This window comes from Trachemys scripta, chromosome 8 (assembly GCF_013100865.1).
Source record: "Trachemys scripta elegans isolate TJP31775 chromosome 8, CAS_Tse_1.0, whole genome shotgun sequence".
Lineage (NCBI taxonomy): Eukaryota > Metazoa > Chordata > Testudines > Emydidae > Trachemys > Trachemys scripta.
The window spans coordinates 63,950,255-63,963,606 of record NC_048305.1 but is presented as its reverse complement, the minus strand read 5'-3'; the positions used below and the strand labels follow the sequence as shown (position 1 = coordinate 63,963,606).

General features: G+C 41.8%; 1 protein-coding gene across 2 annotated transcripts in view; it reads right to left on the bottom strand.

Moving 5' to 3' along the window:
* Positions 1–13,352, bottom strand: part of CFH (complement factor H) — a 104,058-nt gene that overhangs the window by 45,485 nt on the left and 45,221 nt on the right. Inside the window, exons 13-15 of one of the 2 annotated variants that reach the window (XM_034779200.1) lie at positions 12,962–13,144; positions 10,918–11,100; positions 10,278–10,460 (exon numbers count right to left, since the gene is read on the bottom strand). In XM_034779200.1, coding sequence (XP_034635091.1) covers positions 10,278–10,460; positions 10,918–11,100; positions 12,962–13,144 — 549 coding nt within the window. The remainder of the gene's footprint in view (positions 1–10,277; positions 10,461–10,917; positions 11,101–12,961; positions 13,145–13,352) is intronic. The other variant, XM_034779201.1, reaches the window with a different exon arrangement.

Sequence of the window (13,352 nt, the reverse complement as noted above, 5' to 3'; positions counted from 1 at the left end):
ATAGTTTTCAGTAACCCTTCTACTTCTTACTCCCAGACCAGAGGGAAAACCTATAAAGCCCAGTACTTCTTCCCTTCCTGATCACAGTCTATTTCTCCAACCTCTGTGTGTGATCATGATCCCATCCTCTTGACGAGCCAACTGACAACTCTCAAATGCAATCTGTGTGTCTGTACAGATTTGTTCCTGTGCTTTGTCAGGGAGATTTTTTAGCAGATGGTGTAGTTTCTTTAGGTAATGTGCTTGCTGATCATTTCCTTCATCAAGTGGTAGCCGAACCGACGAGGGGGGAGGCCATTTTAGATTTGATTTTGGTGACTAGTGAGGACCTCATTGAGGAAGTGGTAGTAGGGGACAACTTGGGCTCCATCGATCATGAGCTAATCCAGTTTAAACTAAACGGAAGGAGTAACAGAATTAAATCAAAGACTAGGGTTTATAATTTTAAAAAGGCCAATTTTAACAAACTAAGGGGACTGGTAAGGGAAGTGGATTGGGCAAACATATTAATGAATCTTAAGGCAGATAAAGCCTGGGATTACTTTAAGTTAAAGATGCATGGGCTGTCAGAGGCCTGTATCCCAAAAAAGGGAAAAAGATTACTAAGCAAGAGATTTAGACCGAGCTGGATGAGCGACCGACTCAAAGGGGCAATTAGGAAAAAACAGAAAGCATACAAAGAGTGGAAGAGGGGAGGGATCAGTAAGGAAACTTACCTTAGTGAAGTCAGAGCATGTAGAGATAGAATGAGAAAGGCCAAAAGCCGTGTAGAGTTGGATCTAGCGAGGGGAATTAAAAGCAATAGTAAGAGGTTTTACAGCCATATAAATAGGAAGAAAGCAAAGAAGGAAGAAGTAGGACCGCTGAAGACTATAGCCGGAGATAATCTAGGCATGGCGCAATATCTCAACGAATATTTTGCATTATATTAGGGATACTAGCACAATGACAGAGGGGCAAACAGAATGGGGGATTACCATATCCGAGATAGAAACAAAGCTCGAACGCCTTAATGGGGCTAAGTCGGGAGGACCGGACGATCTTCATCCGAGAATATTGAAGGAATTGGCGCGAGAAATAGCAGGTAATAATTAGCGATAATATTTAATGAATCTGTAAACTCGGGGTTGGTTCCGTTAGACTGGAGAATAGCTAATGTGGTTCCTATTTTCAAGAAAGGGAAAAAAGGTGATCCGGGTAACTACAGGCCTGTTAGTTTAACATCTGTAGTGTGCAAGGTGCTGGAGAAAATTCTGAAAGAGAAACTAGTTGAGGACCTTGAGGTTAATGGCAAGTGCGATAAATTACAACATGGTTTTACAAAGGGCAGATCGTGCCAAATGAATCTGATCTCCTTCTTCGAGAAAGTAACGGACTTATTAGATAAGGGAAATGCGGTGGACTTAATATACCTGGATTTCAGTAAAGCGTTTGATACTGTACCCCATGAGGAATTATTGGTTAAGCTGGAAAAGATGGGGATCGATATGAAAATCCAGAGGTGGATAAGGAATTGGTTAATGGGGAGAATGCAGCGGGTCGTACTGAAGGGTGAACTGTCAGGTTGGAGGGAGGTTACCAGTGGAGTTCCTCAGGGTTCAGTTTTGGGACCCATTTTATTTAATCTATTTATTACTGACCTCGGAACCGATTGCAGGAGTGGACTGATAAAGTTTGTGGATGATACGAAGGTGGGAAGCGTTGCCAATTCGGAGGAGGATAGGGATATTCTGCAGGGAGACTTGAATGAGCTTGTGAATTGGAGTATCAGAAATAGGATGAAATTTAATAGTGAAAAGTGTAAGGTGATGCATTTAGGGATGACTAACAACAATTTTAGTTACAAGCTGGGGACGCATTGGTTAGAAGTAACGGAGGAGGAGAAGGACCTAGGGGTTCTTGTAGACCGGAGGATGACTATGAGTCGACAATGTGACGTGGCGGTGAAAAAAACCAATGCGGTCTTGGGATGCATTAGGCGAGGAATATCTAGTAGGGCTAAGGAGGTGCTGCTTCCGTTGTATAAGGCGCTGGTGAGACCTCATTTGGAGTACTGTGTGCAGTTCTGGTCTCCAATGTTTAAAAAAGATGAACTCAAATTGGAACGGGTGCAGAGAAGGGCCACTAGGATGATCAGAGGAATGGAAAACCTGTTGTATGAAAGGAGACTAGAGGAGCTCGGGTTGTTTAGTCTGACAAAACGAAGGCTGAGGGGGGATATGATTGCTCTCTTTAAATATATCAGAGGGATAAATACCAGGGAGGGAGAGGAATTATTCCAGCTTAGTACTAATGTGGACACGAAAACGAATGGATCTAAACTGGCAGTGGGGAAGTTTAGGCTTGAAATTAGACGAAGGTTTCTGACCGTCAGAGGGTGAAATATTGGAACGGCCTTCCGAGGGAAATGGTGGGGGCGAGGGACCTGTCTGGTTTTAAGATTAAATTAGATAAGTTTATGGAGGGAATGGTTTAATGGTAAAACATATTAGCTGAGGAATACCGAGCAATGGCAGGTAAATAGTATAATGGCTAAGAAGGGTCAGGCTGGAGACTCTTGCCTACATGCTCGGGGTTTTACTGATCGCCATATTTGGGGTGGGGAAGGAATTTTCCTCCAGGGTAGATTGGCTGAGGCCCTGGAGGTTTTTTGCCTTCCTCCGCAGCATGGGGCAGGGATCGCTAGCAGGAGGGTTCTCTGCAAATTGAAGTCACCAAGACACAGGATTTGGGGACTTCATCAGCAGAATCAAGGGAAGGGTAGGGACGGTTTTGTGGCCTGCAGCATGCAGGGGGTCAGACCAGATGATCATAATGGTCCCTTCTGACCTTAAAGTCTATGAGTCTATGAGTCTATGAGTCATAATCCTCAGTGGGATCAGAGGATAATGGCCTGTAGAATGTGGTGTTAGAGAGCTGTCTAGCAGCCTCTTGGTCATATTCCAATTTATTCATGATGACGACAGCACCTCCTTTGTCAGCCTTTTTGATTATGATGTCAGGGTTGTTTCTGAGGCTGTAGATGGCATTGTGTTCAGCATGGCTGAGGTTATGTGGCAAGTGATGTTGCTTTTCCACAATTTCAGCCTTTGCACGTTGACGGAAGCAATGTATGTAGAAATCCAGTCTGTTGTTTCGACGTCTCCGACTCAAAGAATATTTCCAACATACCTCTGAACAGCATACTAACCCACAGAATCCCCCCTACCAGCACTACAAAAAAAAGGATTCTTCGTGGACTCCTCCGGACAATCGAAACAACAGACTGGATTTCTACATACATTGCTTCCGTCAACGTGCAAAGGCTGAAATTGTGGAAAAGCAACATCACTTGCCACATAACCTCAGCCATGCTGAACACAATGCCATCTACAGCCTCAGAAACAACCCTGACATCATAATCAAAAAGGCTGACAAAGGAGGTGCTGTCGTCATCATGAATAAATTGGAATATGACCAAGAGGCTGCTAGACAGCTCTCTAACACCACATTCTACAGGCCATTATCCTCTGATCCCACTGAGGATTATGACTCATAGACTCATAGACTCATAGACTTTAAGGTCAGAAGGGACCATTATGATCATCTGGTCTGACCCCCTGCATGCTGCAGGCCACAAAACCGTCCCTACCCTTCCCTTGATTCTGCTGATGAAGTCCCCAAATCCTGTGTCTTGGTGACTTCAATTTGCAGAGAACCCTCCTGCTAGCGATCCCTGCCCCATGCTGCGGAGGAAGGCAAAAAACCTCCAGGGCCTCAGCCAATCTACCCTGGAGGAAAATTCCTTCCCCACCCCAAATATGGCGATCAGTAAAACCCCGAGCATGTAGGCAAGAGTCTCCAGCCTGACCCTTCTTAGCCATTATACTATTTACCTGCCATTGCTCGGTATTCCTCAGCTAATATGTTTTACCATTAAACCATTCCCTCCATAAACTTATCTAATTTAATCTTAAAACCAGACAGGTCCCTCGCCCCCACCATTTCCCTCGGAAGGCCGTTCCAATATTTCACCCTCTGACGGTCAGAAACCTTCGTCTAATTTCAAGCCTAAACTTCCCCACTGCCAGTTTAGATCCATTCGTTTTCGTGTCCACATTAGTACTAAGCTGGAATAATTCCTCTCCCTCCCTGGTATTTATCCCTCTGATATATTTAAAGAGAGCAATCATATCCCCCCTCAGCCTTCGTTTTGTCAGACTAAACAACCCGAGCTCCTCTAGTCTCCTTTCATACAACAGGTTTTCCATTCCTCTGATCATCCTAGTGGCCCTTCTCTGCACCCGTTCCAATTTGAGTTCATCTTTTTTAAACATTGGAGACCAGAACTGCACACAGTACTCCAAATGAGGTCTCACCAGCGCCTTATACAACGGAAGCAGCACCTCCTTAGCCCTACTAGATATTCCTCGCCTAATGCATCCCAAGACCGCATTGGTTTTTTTCACCGCCACGTCACATTGTCGACTCATAGTCATCCTCCGGTCTACAAGAACCCCTAGGTCCTTCTCCTCCTCCGTTACTTCTAACCAATGCGTCCCCAGCTTGTAACTAAAATTGTTGTTAGTCATCCCTAAATGCATCACCTTACACTTTTCACTATTAAATTTCATCCTATTTCTGATACTCCAATTCACAAGCTCATTCAAGTCTCCCTGCAGAATATCCCTATCCTCCTCCGAATTGGCAACGCTTCCCACCTTCGTATCATCCACAAACTTTATCAGTCCACTCCTGCAATCGGTTCCGAGGTCAGTAATAAATAGATTAAATAAAATGGGTCCCAAAACTGAACCCTGAGGAACTCCACTGGTAACCTCCCTCCAACCTGACAGTTCACCCTTCAGTACGACCCGCTGCATTCTCCCCATTAACCAATTCCTTATCCACCTCTGGATTTTCATATCGATCCCCATCTTTTCCAGCTTAACCAATAATTCCTCATGGGGTACAGTATCAAACGCTTTACTGAAATCCAGGTATATTAAGTCCACCGCATTTCCCTTATCTAATAAGTCCGTTACTTTCTCGAAGAAGGAGATCAGATTCATTTGGCACGATCTGCCCTTTGTAAAACCATGTTGTAATTTATCGCACTTGCCATTAACCTCAAGGTCCTCAACTAGTTTCTCTTTCAGAATTTTCTCCAGCACCTTGCACACTACAGATGTTAAACTAACAGGCCTGTAGTTACCCGGATCACCTTTTTTCCCTTTCTTGAAAATAGGAACCACATTAGCTATTCTCCAGTCTAACGGAACCAACCCCGAGTTTACAGATTCATTAAATATTATCGCTAATTATTACCTGCTATTTCTCGCGCCAATTCCTTCAATATTCTCGGATGAAGATCGTCCGGTCCTCCCGACTTAGCCCCATTAAGGCGTTCGAGCTTTGTTTCTATCTCGGATATGGTAATCCCCCATTCTGTTTGCCCCTCTGTCATTGTGCTAGTATCCCTAATATAATGCAAAATATTCGTTGAGATATTGCGCCATGCCTAGATTATCTCCGGCTATAGTCTTCAGCGGTCCTACTTCTTCCTTCTTTGCTTTCTTCCTATTTATATGGCTGTAAAACCTCTTACTATTGCTTTTAATTCCCCTCGCTAGATCCAACTCTACACGGCTTTTGGCCTTTCTCATTCTATCTCTACATGCTCTGACTTCACTAAGGTAAGTTTCCTTACTGATCCCTCCCCTCTTCCACTCTTTGTATGCTTTCTGTTTTTTCCTAATTGCCCCTTTGAGTCGGTCGCTCATCCAGCTTGGTCTAAATCTCTTGCTTAGTAATCTTTTTCCCTTTTTTGGGATACAGGCCTCTGACAGCCCATGCATCTTTAACTTAAAGTAATCCCAGGCTTTATCTGCCTTAAGATTCATTAATATGTTTGCCCAATCCACTTCCCTTACCAGTCCCCTTAGTTTGTTAAAATTGGCCTTTTTAAAATTATAAACCCTAGTCTTTGATTTAATTCTGTTACTCCTTCCGTTTAGTTTAAACTGGATTAGCTCATGATCGATGGAGCCCAAGTTGTCCCCTACTACCACTTCCTCAATGAGGTCCTCACTAGTCACCAAAATCAAATCTAAAATGGCCTCCCCCCTCGTCGGTTCGGCTACCACTTGATGAAGGAAATGATCAGCAAGCACATTACCTAAAGAAACTACACCATCTGCTAAAAAATCTCCCTGACAAAGCACAGGAACAAATCTGTACAGACACACAGATTGCATTTGAGAGTTGTCAGTTGGCTCGTCAAGAGGATGGGATCATGATCACACACAGAGGTTGGAGAAATAGACTGTGATCAGGAAGGGAAGAAGTACTGGGCTTTATAGGTTTTCCCTCTGGTCTGGGAGTAAGAAGTAGAAGGGTTACTAAAAACTATTTTTATGTTTGTTATATTTACTCTGGTTAAATAAACATGTAGGGGTTTACCAAACCCAGAAGTTGGAGGCATAGTCAATTGAGATCTTTTGAAAAAAATCTGAAGAGTCCTCAAAATAGAGTTAAGAAAAGCAGCCAGGATTATCCAATATTCAAAGGTAAGTTTCCTGAGAGGAAGCTTTGAGGGGTAACAGGGCTGTACCAGTGACCCAGAGATACCAGTTTTGAACAAGGTGTATGCCCAGGAAGGTGCAGTTCATGATAACCTGTAAAGTGGGATCAGAGGGTAATGTCTTGTAGAATGGGGTGTTGGAGAGCTGCCTAGCAGCCTCTTGTTCATATTCCGACCTATTCATGATGACAACAGCACCTCCTTTGTCAGCCTTTGTTTCTGATGTCAGAGTTGTTTATGAGGCTGTGGATGGTGTGTTCTGCATCTGTGTTCTGAGGTTATGGAGCAAGTGATGCTGCTTTTCCACAATTTCAGCCCCTGCACGTTGGTGGAAGCACTCTATGTAGAAGTCCAGTCTGCTTCGACCTTCAGGAGGAGTCCACACAGAATCCGTCTTTTTGTAGTGTTGGTAGGAAAGTCTCTGTGGGTTAGTATGCTGTTCAGAGGTGTGTTGGAAATATTCCTTGAGTCAGAGACGTAGAAAATAGGATCCTAGGTCACCATAGAACTGTATCATGTTCGTGGGGGTGGAGGGGCAGAAGGAGAGGCCCTGAGATAGGACAGATTCTTCTGCTGGGCTAAGAGTATAGCTGGATAGATCAGCTATCCAACACCACGTTCTACAAGGCATTACCCTCTGATCCCATTGAGGGTTACCAAAAGAAACTACACCATCTGCTCAAGAAACTCCCTGAAAAAGCACAAGAGCAAATCTGCACAGCCACACCCCTAGAACTCCGACCAGGGGTATTCTGTCTGCTACCCAAGATCCATAAACCTGGAAATCCTGGATGCCCCATCATCTCAGGCATTGGCACCCTGACAGCAGGATTGTTTGGCTATATAGACTCTCTCCTCAGACCCTATGCTACCAGCACTCCCAGCTATCTTCGAGACACCACTGACTTCCTGAGGAAACTACAATCCATCGGTGATCTTCCAGAAAACACCATCCTGGCCACTATGGACGTAGAAGCCCTCTACACCAATATTCCACACAAAGATGGACTACAAGCTATCAGGAACAGTATCCCCGATAATGTCACAGCTAACCTGATGGCTGAACTTTGTGATTTTGTCCTCACCCACAACTATTTCACATTTGGGGACAATGTATACCTTCAAATCAGTGGCACTGCTATGGGTACCCGCATGGCCCCATGGTATGCCAACATTTTTATGGCTGACTTAGAACAACGCTTCCTCAGCTCTCGTCCCCTAATGCCCCTACTCTACTTGAGCTACATTGATGACATCTTCATCATCTGGACTCATGGAAAAGAAGCCCTTGAGGAACTCCTCCATGATTTTATCAATTTTCACCCCACCATCAACCTCAGCCTGGTCCAGTCCACACAAGAGATCCACTTCCTGGACACTACAGTGCTAAGAAGCGATGGTCACATAAATACCACCCTATACCGGAAACCTACTGACCGCTACACTTACCTACATGCCTCCAGCTTCCATCCAGGACATACCACACGATCCATTGTCTACAGCCAAGCTCTAAGATATAACCGCATTTGCTCCAATCCCTCAGATAGAGACAAGCGCCTACAAGATCTCTATCAAGCATTCTTAAAACTACAATACCCACCTGCTGAAGTGAAAAAACAGATTGACAGAGCCAGACGAGTACCCAGAAGTCACCTCCTACAAGACAGGCCCAACAAAGAAAATAACAGAACACCACTAGCTGTCACCTTCAGCCCCCAACTAAAACCTCTCCAGCGCATCATCAGAGATCTACAACCTGTCCTGAAAGATGATCCTTTACTCTCACAGATCTTGGGAGACAGACCTGTCCTCGCTTACAGACAACCCCCCAACCTAAAGCAAATACTCACCAGCAACCACACATCACTGAACAAAACCACTGACCCAGGAACCTATCCTTGTAACAAAGCCCGATGCCAACTCTGTCCACATATCTATTCAAGTGACATCATCATAGGACCTAATCACATCAGCCATACCATCAGGGGCTCGTTCACCTGCACATCTACCAATGTGATATATGCCATCATGTGCCAGCAATGCCCCTCTGCCATGTACATTGGCCAAACCGGACAGTCTCTCCGCAAAAGAATTAATGGACACAAATCTGACATCAGGAATCATAATACTCAAAAACCAGTGGGAGAACACTTTAACCTGTCTGGTCATTCAATGACAGACGTGCGGGTGGCTATATTACAACAGAAAAACTTCAAAAACAGACTCCAACGAGAGACTGCTGAGCTGGAATTGATATACAAACTAGACACAATCAACTCAGGATTGAATAAGGACTGGGAATGGCTGAGCCATTACAAACATTGAATCTATCTCCCTTTGTAAGTATTCTCACACTTCTTATCAAACTGTCTGTACTGGGGTACCTTGATTATCACTTCAAAAGTCTTTTTTCTCTTACTTAATTGGCCTCTCAGAGTTGGTAAGACAACTCCCACCTGTTGCTCTCTGTATGTGTGCATATATATCTCCTCAATATCTATTCCACTCTGTATGCATCCGAAGAAGTGGGCTGTAGTCCACGAAAGCTTATGCTCTAATAAATTTGTTAGTCTCTAAGGTGCCACAAGTACTCCTTTTCTTTTTATTAAATTTAAGATTGAGTAGAACTCACTCTCTCTTGCTTACTCCAAATGTTCATTTGAGGACATTCATTCTTTGCTCTGTACTTTTTTAATAGGCATCAGGTCAGGAAATAAAACCAGGAATTTGTTACCTTTGTAAGGGTATGACACAACATGCAGCCCCGGCAGTCTTCAGGATTCTCTTTTTGTCAAACAGACAGCAAACCTAATAATTCCTTTTGTTGTGGATTGAGTTACACCTCATTGAAACTGGGGGGTAAAACAACCACCTTTCATTCCAGATCATTGTGAAAAACAATTAAGCTCCTTCATGGAACCAGATAGCTGAAACAATAGGAGCACCACCCAAAACACAGGCAACACGGCAGGGCCTGAGTAGAAGATGAACCACATGGCCCAAGGTGTTTCTCTGGGTACTGATAAAGTAAATGCAGGGGCTAGCGCATTTATTGGGGGAACTGTATGTCTCTGAGTGTGAAAAAGGATCACAAAGAAGGAAGGAGCAGAAAGCCAAGGAGATAGCCAGAGTAAGCACTGGGGGCGGGAGCAGTCTTGAGGGAAAGCCTGGATAGTGCTTTTTGGGTACAGTGGAAGCTGGAAGAAGCTTGGAACTTAGAGCAAAGAATCTTTATTTTGTTTGATCCTAGTGGATGCAGGGAAATAGGACTCTCTCTCTCTCTTTCTGTATATACACATACACTTTATGTATATATATATATATATATATATACACACACACACACACACACAGAGAAATACAGAGAGAATAAATAGGATTCCATCAAAGAAATATGTCCATCATCAACGTCTTGTCCTAATGGAAACAACTCACTAAGCATTCATGGCCTGCCATACAATTTCTATTCTCCGATGTGGCCCTCGGGCCAAAAAGTTTGCGCACCCCTGGTTTAGAGAATGTCAAATTATTCCAGTAATTTAAAAGCAGCAAGTTGTCTTTCCTATGCTTAGGCATATAAACAGATATATGTTTTAATGATTAAACCAGTTTTTTTTTTAAACTACTGAACTTCACTCAGACTAAAGGTAGATGTAATACTTGGTAACTATTATAATTAGAAAAGGACAATTTGTATATAAATACACAAGCTTACCTATGCAGTCAAGTTTGGGTGTCCATTCCCCATATTTACAAGTTGATTGTATAAAGTTTGTGCCATCTGTTTTACATTTGTAAGTTATAGGTGCTTTGTGCCTATAGATCCTTTTCTTGATGGGAGTTTGTACAATGGCTATATTCTCAAAATTTTCTGGAAGTTCACATGTAGCAGATTGATCTAAATAAAATCCAACACAAAAATTAAAATATGCTATAAATCATAGGATGTGTCTAGTAAATATCCATTTAAAGGCAGATATTCAATATGCAAATACATGTCCATGTGAGAATGTTGTGTCTACTATTGTTATAAGTAATCTCTAAAGTTACCAGAAGAGAAAGAGATCAAAGAAAAAAAATCAAAAATGTTTTTAGTTTGTGTACATCGTAAAGTTTTCAAAGATGCTGAGCTGCCTTTACACTGAAAGGTGGGGTCAAGAAAACCCAGTTGAAAGCCACTGATGCTTTTATGCACATGCTTAACTTTGCACACACTATGCATATAGTATAGTATGTAAAGAATGGTGCTAAATAGCTATATAAACTGTATCTGCCTGAATATTGATGAATAATCTCTATTCAACCTTAAATGAAGTTGTTACTTTAATGCTTAAAGTATTATCTAAATAGTTTACCAGCACACGAAGGCAAAGATATCCATTTTCCGCTAAGACACTTCACTGACTTTGACCCAACCATTACATAGTTTTTTTCACATTCATAAGCCACTGTATCTCCATGAATGTACTGGTCATTCTCTGTATGGACAGCTCCCCCTTTGGCAATAGGGGGTGGTAGTCCACAGGTTTTTTCCTCTTCTGTGGAAAAGAGCATAAATATTCCACATTATATTCTTGCCACATATAAAACACATTATCAAAGAGCCTTACTTAAAATAATTATTTAGGGCCCGACCTTGCTCTCATTAAAGTTAGAAGTGAAACTCTGATTGACTTAAATGGGTGCAGAACTAGGCCCTTAGTTTGTAATAACATTTGCCATTCTTCCAAACTCCTCTCCCTCACTTCTCTATGACTAGGACAACTCCTCAATCCAGTTATCTTCCAGGACTGTATTCAGCTTTTCTCTCCTCACAGTTTTGTAAGGATTGTCCCTTATTTCTCTCTATTTCCACATACAAAATATCATTAATTTAGCAATGCTCAATTTATATTCCCTCACAAGAATGAAAACACTAAAATGCAAGGAAATCTTAAATCAAATCAGTACTCACATTCAACACAATACCACGCTCCAAATTGCCAGTAGTTCACTACTATCATGACACTAAACTACACCCCCCCAATACTCACTTTATATTTAAAGAAAATAAAATCCTGCCACCTTCAATGCACACATCCAAGAAATGAAAATCACACAGCTGCCATGTTGACAACTGCAAGCTCCCTGACCCCCACATTCTTCACTTTCCCCTTTCTAATTTGCAGCCTCTGCTCTCCTGTTGCTGTGACCGTGTCACCCCACTGTACCTGTTTAAAGCCTTTCCTTTATTGCTCTTTTTCTGCATTATATTGAAACTCCCTATAAATTACAAGACTGAGAATAACTTGTTCCCTGGCTATGACATTTCCTTATACTGCTCCATCCCAAATCTCTTTGCTAACCACTCTATTTTATATTCCACTCTTGGCTTTGTACTTCATTTCACGTTGCCCCTACAAATAGAATTGCTTCCCACTGATTGGGCAGCATGCAGCTTTTCCTCCCTTCATTAAACGTCCTTTTCTACACTTCCTTGTCTTTCACTTGCTATCGAAATATTTTACTTGTGTTTTAGTTCTCTCATAACTGCTTGGGGACCTTGTTATGTGCACTTATGGTGCTCCATAAATAATAATAAACAACATTCAGCAGCATGTTAGGATGATGGTGAAATAGTCAACTGACTTGTTATCCAATGGTATTCATCAAAAGTTCTCCTTACATGTAATTAAGGCAAGGCAAAGAAAATAGTATCTAGGAAACAAATTCAGCTTACACTGTGCTAAAATGAGGCCAGCAGCTACACCCCTTTCCTTATATTTTTCATAGCTCAGTATGGAAACCTAATCAATGATGATTTCAGCAGGACAAAGCTCAGATCACTAGACTTGCCAAGACAATCATAGAACCTCTAGTAGGTCTGTTAACACTTTGGATTTTGTTTATCTATTATTTTTTAGGTCATACCATCCTTTTATTCCACAAAACATCTGTAATTATTTCCTATAAATGAACATTTTCATGTCAGATAAAACCAAAAAATTCTGATGGATTTCTAAATATGCTGCAACTACAAGCAAATATTATACTTGTGTGCATTTATTTTAATTTTTTTTAAACTATATTAGTTAATATGCATACTAAGGGATGCTCTCCAGCATTAGGTAAAGTATCAGTGTGGACTCTCAAAATTGAAATTTCAGTGCTTTTGTTTAGCCAGGATTTCAGACTCTGCAAATTACAGTTAGTCATTGGAAGTATTTTAGATGTCAATCAATAAAAACACTATCACCCATCTGATTCCATCTCAGGGAGGACTGTGGTACAGAAACTATGTACGCTGGCCAGTATGTTACATTTAAATAGGTATAGTTTGGATTTGAAAAATCTCTAAAAGTGTAAAATAGAAAAGTATTAATCTATATTAATCCTAAAACTGTGAAAAACACAGTTTACCTGTGCAAGAAGGTAAAGATGTCCATTCCCCGTCAATACATTCTATTTTTCTTGATCCAATAATTTTAAAACCGAGGTCACAGTCATATTCCACTGAGTTGCCGTGTTCATATTCCTCATGAAGTTCACTGATAATATTCCCATTGGTAATGCTGGGTGGTGGCCCACAAGCTTTGGTTTCCTCTAATACAAAGAGATTATATCTAGATAGTTGTTCCAATTAAAAATAGACTACAATAAAAATGGAAAAACCCAAATTCACTGCTTCAAGTGGAGAAAGATGGCACAGCTGACTATGAATTAATTAACCTTATCTCTGGAGATTTGGATTCAAATCCTACTTTAGGTCACAAGTGGAAATGAGTGCCCTGAGTTCAACCTACTACCACTT